Source organism: Marmota marmota, unplaced genomic scaffold (genome assembly GCF_001458135.2).
Source record: "Marmota marmota marmota unplaced genomic scaffold, marMar, whole genome shotgun sequence".
NCBI lineage: Eukaryota > Metazoa > Chordata > Mammalia > Rodentia > Sciuridae > Marmota > Marmota marmota.
The window spans coordinates 7,233,750-7,241,810 of NW_026000305.1; the positions used below are offsets into that span (position 1 = coordinate 7,233,750).

Consider the following 8,061-nt stretch of genomic DNA (forward strand, 5'->3'; position numbering starts at 1 on the left):
AATGATGTAAATAGAGTTTTTAATGGCAAATTTTCATTCTGTATTTAGGATAATATTCAAGTCATCAATATATCTTTATCTGTGAAGAATGGGGTCCAAACAGATTTTAACAGTCAAAAAAACTGTACAAATGCCTGGGATTCTTCATTAACTCATTAGTTTAAACAAATGTATTAAGTAAAGTTGTGACTGAGGTTGTGTATGGAATAATCAATCTCGATAGAAAATGGTACAGACAGTTTTAATTAACAAATATAATAAAATATTTTCTGAATTAGTGCCATTATATAAAAACGTGCATCACATTACATGCACTCAGCAGATATTCAAGCAAAGAACCTTTATTTAAACCCTTAAAACTCAAGTTTGCAAAATGTATTAAAACACAATTTTGTGTTTAAGGTATACGCGTTGTGGGTGAATCCCATGACACTTTTGAGATATTTGGGGTGCTTCTGATTTGTTTCCCCAAGGAGAAAAAAGTCTCATAGATATTTCAAGTTATAAGGATATTATTTCCTATAATTAATACTAATATCAAAAAGCTTTTCCTCTTCCATCTACCTTGCTCAAGTAGTGTATTATTCCTAAAAAAAAAAGTTAAGGCCATATTGTTCTCATGTATACTTTTCAAAGCTTGAATAATTAACTCATATTCACTTGTTTTCAACTTATATTTTGTTTCTCTCAAGAGAATGTGAATAAATTGGACCCATTGCTGAGAAACAGGTATGCAACTTATTCAGCTGCTCATCAATTTGCGTAAAGAAAGATTTTCTCACAAGGTCCATAGAACAAAATGTTTTCATTTAGACAGATAATATAGGCATGAATAATTCCTTCAGAAGGATCATTTTGAGGATGTAGGGAAGGGTGCCATGTTGCATGAAGACACTCAAACTCCATTTTTAAGAAAAATCTTCACAATGATATAGCTAAATTGCTAGAGCATATAGGTGACCCTAACTGATTGTTTGACTACATTGTCTTGGAATCATCCAAACATTCAAGTGAGATAGTTTGAAGATCCTCCTCCCTTTGACGGATTTCCAAAGCATTGTCCTTGCATCTCACACATGACTGAAGAACCGAGCCTCCATGTTCTGAAAATTGATCACGAAATTCTGAAGTCATAAAATAATATACGACTGGATCAAGACAACAATTCAGATTTGCAAGACACAGGGAAATGATGTGGAAACATAGAGTGCTCTTAATGAAGGAACAATTTGAAAAAACATGTTGCTTTACCATCATAAAGAATGGGAAGTTGAGATGGTAAGGAGTGAAACACACAATGAACACCACTGCACACATCAGGACCATCCTCAAAGCTTTTTTCCTTTCTTTTGTATTCTGAGGGGGAACTTGGAATTCCTGTAAAGATTTTCTTGTTTTCCAGGTGCAATAAGTTATAATTATAACAGGCAATACAAACCCTCCAAGTTCAGCTGCAGTTACCATACCAATGGAAGAAGCCATGCTAATGTTGTGAAGCCCTAAATCAGCAAAGCAGAATTTGGTGTTCTTGGCTAAGTTTGCACTCCTCAGGATGGGAAGTGGCAAACAGGCAGTCCCCACGATGACCCAGATGGCAGCACTGATGCCCACATCATACCTACGCTTCCAGTTTCTGGCCCTGAATGGCTTGAGGAGAAAGAAGCACCTCTGCAGGCTGATGCACGTCAGGAAGAAAATGCTGGCATACATGTTGAGATACTTCAGGTAGAAGCACAACAGACAAAGGGCCCTCTGGAAAGGCCAGTGGTGATTGATGTAATAGTAAATTCGGAGGGGTAAGGACAGCACATGAGCCAGGTCAGCCACAGAGAGGTTGATCATAAAAATGATGGCTTTATTTTTCTTGCTGATGAAGCGGCACAGGACCCACAAGGCTGCGCTGTTGGCCACAAGACCAGGGATGAATATCAGGATATAGGTGGTTGCATAGAGGGAGTCCTGAAATGGCATTTGAAGATCAGTGCAGTTTGCTCTTGTACTGTTTGTGTTGTTATTTCCCATCTTAAGGACTTATACTCCTTCCTTAAGAAAAACATTAGAGTGATGACTTCTGCAGTAAATAGAACAAAAACAGAGTCAAGGCCATGTCAGTTTATGTTTGAATATGCAAATATATTTGTTCTTTATCACAGAAGTTTTCAAGTATGAATTTCTATAAATTCAAAAGATCTCATCTATGTAAACAGAAAATATCATGTCAATCCACAAAGGAATGACAGGAGTGAGAAAGACATTTTCAGGAATCAAAAAGATTAGTACTTTGGTAGTACCTTAAGTCAGATTTTCTCCTTGAAAGGGAGTAATCAAACTCCTAGAGCTAACCAACCAACAGGAAAGACCTCATTGCAAAACAGCCCCTGGACATACATTCCAACACTGTTTTGAGGTTACACATTTCAGTTTTGCAGTCATCTCCATCTGCATATCCAAAGTTTAAAGTTTAACTGAGTTCTCTATCACCAACCCTGGGAGAAAGAAAACTTAATTCATTTTTTTACTGCTTCTTTATGAAGGATTAGATGATGGTAAGGTGAGTCTATAAACCTTTGTAAATGAGACATGGGATAGGGGCCTTGGTATGACAGTAAGAGCTGAAAAGATCACCAAATCTTGGGAGGATAGGGGCTTGGAATGACAGTACAACTCAGGTAACTTTTGCCTCTCAGAATTTGAGGGAAAAATTAGTCTTGCTTGTATGATGTAGCACTTTTCAGAAACTCCTGTAATTAAAGTTCTGCGTTTATTAACAGTTTTATGGTAGCTCAGACATTCACGTTTATTGAGACTAACATTGTCACCATTTGAGGCAAATACCTGAAGGATTAAGTGTATCTGGTAGTAGATACAGCAAAAAAGGGCTATGTATCCTTCATCTCTCAGGGCAACTCCAGTAAAATTTATTAATGTGAATGATTACATTTTTAATGATCATAATTGTTAGAAATTTCTTCCCTCTAATGAGTCAAAATCTATTCCCCTGTCATTTCAACCTAGTTAGGTCTGTCAAGGCCAAATAAAATAAAAGTCTATTCCCTGTTACACACACAAGCTCTCCAAACATCTAAAGATAGCGATCATGTCCTCTCTTAAATCTTCCTTATCCAGGTTAAACTCTCATTCCTCGAATGACATTGTCCTTGTTCTTAGTTTTGCTTTATGTCAGAATGTTATTGCTTTTGGCCAAAAGCCATTACAGTATGTAGCTTACTTTACTTTTGAAAATTAAACTACCAAATGGTTGGTATTTTTTAGGAAAATATTATTTATACATCTGATGGCAGAAACAAAAGGTAATTGAGATTTCAATACTGCTTTGTGCTTTTTAATTGCCTGCAGAGGCAGTTATTTTGCTAGACATTTTATGGAATTAAAGGAAAAATTAGATAGCTTTAACATTAACTACCTAACACTCAAGTGCAATTGTAAATAAACATTTTCAACAATTCTTGAAATATAAACTTGTAAAACAATATACGATCTAAGCGTGTTTATTCAACCTTAAACACAACCAATTAAAAATGTAAAAATGCATTTAATTATATACAGCACACACAGTGCCAAACAACCTATTTGATGCCTTTATTTACTTAACTGACAGTTCACTGAAATAAAACAACCAGGTGATTCAGGCAAACAACTACTTTGATTATTTTTCACTGAGTTGACTCTGTTGCTGAATTGCTCAATTAGTTTAGTAAACTATAAATATTAAACTGGGTGGTTTATCCATTGGACTAACTAAAATAATTGATATTGTTTTCTGTATGTTCACTGTAAATTTGAAAAAGTCATACACTTGGACAAGAACTAGTCTTGAAATAAAATTAAGAAAAAGTTTAATACACATGATCATCTTTGATTTTGTTACAAAAATGATTAGTGATTACTGAATGCTTATTTTTGGCCAGGTGCTATTATAAGTATTTTATGTACACTCTATTAATCTCTGACAGAAATCCTTTGAAATAATAATATATTATTGCTATTTTATGGATGAGGAAACCTAGGCCCCAAGAAAGGCAAGGCTCACTTTTTCCATGAAGACTTTCCTGAACTCTCCAAACCACAAGTCACTGGCATCACAGTATCCACAGCTCTGATTATTTCTTTTAGGAAGAATGAATTTTTAATACATCCAACATGATGTGGTGGCTTACTTTTTCATGGGGTCTATTTTTTTGCCCTAAAAAGATACTAATCTTCTGGCCTCCAAAGTAAAGTGTCTTGAGTACATTATAGGTCAACTAATTATTTGTTGGGTGAATAACTGTATAATAGTTGGATGAATCCGGGAGGCAGAAACTGTCTCAGAGGAAAATAATCAGTGAAAGGGAATAAGTGTCTGGGGGATTAAAATTAGTTGTGATGTTTGACTTGACCACCAGGTGTCATAAGTATACCAACGTTCAAATATCTTTTGACATTTAATAGAATTTGTTTTAAAATTTCATTAAGGGAGAAATAAAGGGAGAGGAGTACCAAGAAGCATACCGTGTAACTTCAGAAACAGAATTTTTAAAGAGTATTTTAGAGAGTTTACATTTATTTTATTTTTCTCAGTTTCTATACTGCCTCATATACTTCTATAGAGACAGCTTGGCTTCTAGATACATTATGGATTTTTAAAAAATTCAAGTTGTTAAAGACCATTAAGATCTTCTGATTCAGTAACTTTTATATGAGGAAACCAAGCCCAGAAAAAAAAAAGAGAATGAAATGTTCAAATTCACATAAAAAAAAAATTAGTGGCAAAGGCTGAACCAGGATCTCTTGCCTCCCACTACAGAGCAATTTCTACTTTTCCAGGAACTTCTAAGATGAAAACCATATTTTTGTAATTATCTAATAATAATACAAATGTTCAGAAACAAACCAATGCCAGATTTTATACCACTAACCTTGACAGTGAACTGTTACAGCAAGAGGGATTAGTTCCTTCCAAATATTCTAGGACAAATACAGTATTTTGAAAATGAATATTTCTATTCCCTAATGATAAGATTGTGTAAGAAGGCTTCTTAGAATCTTAGATTATTTTGTTTTTAAGCTTTTATTGTTTCTTCACACAAGAAATGTCTCACATTAGAAAAAGAGATTAAAAACAACAAATTTTATTAATATAAACTATATTTCAACCTGAGACTCCCATGTAGTCTATTACACACACACACACACACACACAAAAAAAAAAACAGATTTTTAAAAAATGTAGTTGTAGATAGACAGCATGCCTTTATTTGTTTAATTTTTTTATGTGGTGCTAAGGATCGAACCCAGGACCTCACACATGCTAGGCAAGTGCTCTGCTACTGAGCTGCAGCCCCAGCCCCCAACCCAGATTTTACATTGTTAACATTTTGAGGCATAACCTCTCGAATTTAATTTTTCTTCTATGTATATAAATCCATATACATACTAAATTTGATTTATATGCACATCTTTTTTATAAAGCTTTATTTATTCAATCATAATTAATATAAATATCTCTCCATATCAGCATCTAAGTAATTATTTTAATGAACAATTAAAATTCCACCAGAATTATAATACCATGATTTATTAAACTAGTAGACATTGAGGTAGATTCCCATTTTATCACTATCAGAAACAATAGTGAAAATATTGGTAAACATCCTACTGGGCCTGGTGGTACAAGGCTGCAATCCAAAAACTCAGGAGGGTGAGGTAGGATGATTAAAAGTTCAAGGCCAGAGGCCAGTATGGGCAATGTAGGGAGAAAAATAAAAAGGGCTCATGAGGTAGATCAGTGTTGAGTGCCCCTAGGTTCAATCCCTAGTGCCACACAAAAAAATTGTAAACATTCTTTTTATAGATAGATATAGATGTATTTAGTTGTAGATGGACACAATACCTTTATTTTATTTATTTATTTTTATGTGAAGCTAAGGATCAAATTCAGTGCCTCACTCATGCTAGGCAAACGCTCTATCACTGAGCTACAGCCCCAGCCCTAAACGTTCTTATATACTCATTTTTGTACATTTGAACAACTGTTCCATTTGAATAAGTTATTAAAAGTGGAATTGCTAGGCTGTTGATGTGTAATGACAAATTATTCTGCAGAAATACATCCCATGTGAAATTCCAAAAATGCTCTTTTCAAGAACATCACAATGTCAAATCTAGATATATAAAATTTTGTCTATCTGGAAGATCAAGTATAATGTAGAGAATTGCGATTCAGTCTTAATTTTTTCAAAGGGCAAATGACAAAATTTGGATATTTATGTTGTGCAATGTAATGTTTTGATGTGTGTATACATTGAGGAATGTTGAAACCAAGCTAATTAACATGTCAATCACCTCAAATACAAATCATTTTATTTGAGAACACTTAGCAATTGTCAAGTATACTGTACATTTTTATTAAGTATATAATTATGCTATGCAATAGATCTCCAGAATTTTGGGTTCAATCTTTAATCAGGCTCAAAAATAACTTCTATCTTGTCACAAATAAATCCAATAAATTTTACCATGTCCACCTCAACACCACGGTTCTTGAATTTAAGCCTCAGAATCATCTAGAGGTCTATCACACCTATAGTTTCTGATTCAATAGATCTGGGTTGGGGCCCATGAATTTGCATTTCTAATTAGTTACCAAATGATTCAGGGACCGCTCTTTGAAAATCACTTCCTTAAAACACTTTATGCCAGCAAAGATTGTGTTTTATTTGAGAACCAGTCTCTTCATGAATATTGTGAATCATGTAATTTTTAAAAAATTAAATGTTTTTCTACTTTGAACATGAATAAATTCACAGAAAGCTTGTAGCCTAACTTTTATCACTGTACTATAATCTGTAGTTTTGATTTAGACTCATTTATTTCTCTTGTCTTGACCACTTGAAAAAAAATTTCTAGTAAAAAAAAAACAAAAACTGTGTCAAAACATTGCATTGTATTCATATTTCAGAAAAAGGCTAAAGATTCTATGCTTAAAAAATAAAAATTTATGAAGTTGGGAAAGTGTGACAGTTCTCTTAATGCCATAATGAAAAGTTAAGCTTTAATAGATTTTGTTTTTGTTTTTACCACAATGGATTCTTAAGAAAAGCTTAATAAACTTACTTGTAAAATAATAATTATGAAATAAATTATCCAACTGATTCAATTTAAAAAACATTACTAATGTTCAGAATAACCACTGTTCAGGGCTTATGAATTTTCATAAACAATGTTTCAAAAATTCAAAACTACTATAAAACATGTATTTTAATAGAACAAACTACGTCATCTCAGAATTCCTAATTTCATTTCCTTGAGTGTCAGAAACTTGAAAACAGTAAGTTCAATCAGTGCAAAGGAATGCATTTGTGTTAAACCCTTTCATTAGCTTTCAAAATCTTCCTGCTAAGCCTTTTGCTAATTTGACTGATTTTCATTTAAAAGGGGAAAATATTTCTGATTTTATTTTCCCCCAGAAATTAGAGAAGCTTATAAAGTTTCTCCCATAACCACCTATTTAAAATTCTTTTTCACCTGATGCCAATATGGTTTTAATTCAGTTTTCTGGATTTATTTATTTTTCTTCTTGACAGTCAGTATACTGTAGTGGTTCCAAATACAGGCTTTAGAGTCAGACAGACCTGATTTTTAATACACATATCTCTGCTTAGAAGTTGTTTGTCCTAATTTATCTGATCTACAGTTTTTTAAACTGTACAACACATGCCGTTGTTTTATACATTCAAAGAGGCAAGATAATTTATGCAATGTATGTGTCTGGTACATAGTTATGTCACAAGTGTTATTATTCTAATTTGTTTTGTGTAGTTGTTCTGTCTCATAAAAGAAGGTGAAATATAAATACATTTCAAAGTTCAGCTTATATTCATGTACCCTTTGAAGGTACATCTGGCTATTCTAGTTTTTGTCAACCTCAATTTTCTTAGAGTTTTTAAGTATCTTACTTATTCTACATGGATTCAGTATTTAATGACATTTAAATTTCTTGAGAATTTTCTATGTGCCAGGCACTTATATATATATATATATAGTATTATATTGTTATAT

The 8,061-nt window shown here is 33.1% G+C and overlaps 1 protein-coding gene across 1 annotated transcript in view; it reads right to left on the minus strand.

The window, feature by feature from the left end:
• Positions 1–222: 222 nt before the first annotated feature.
• The window catches only part of LOC107156080 (putative P2Y purinoceptor 10), a 35,740-nt gene continuing 27,901 nt past the window's right edge, over positions 223–8,061 (minus strand). Inside the window, exon 2 of the mRNA XM_015502124.2 lies at positions 223–2,071. Within this exon, the coding sequence (XP_015357610.1) occupies positions 979–2,022 (1,044 nt within the window). The 5' untranslated portion in view covers positions 2,023–2,071 and the 3' untranslated portion in view covers positions 223–978. The remainder of the gene's footprint in view (positions 2,072–8,061) is intronic.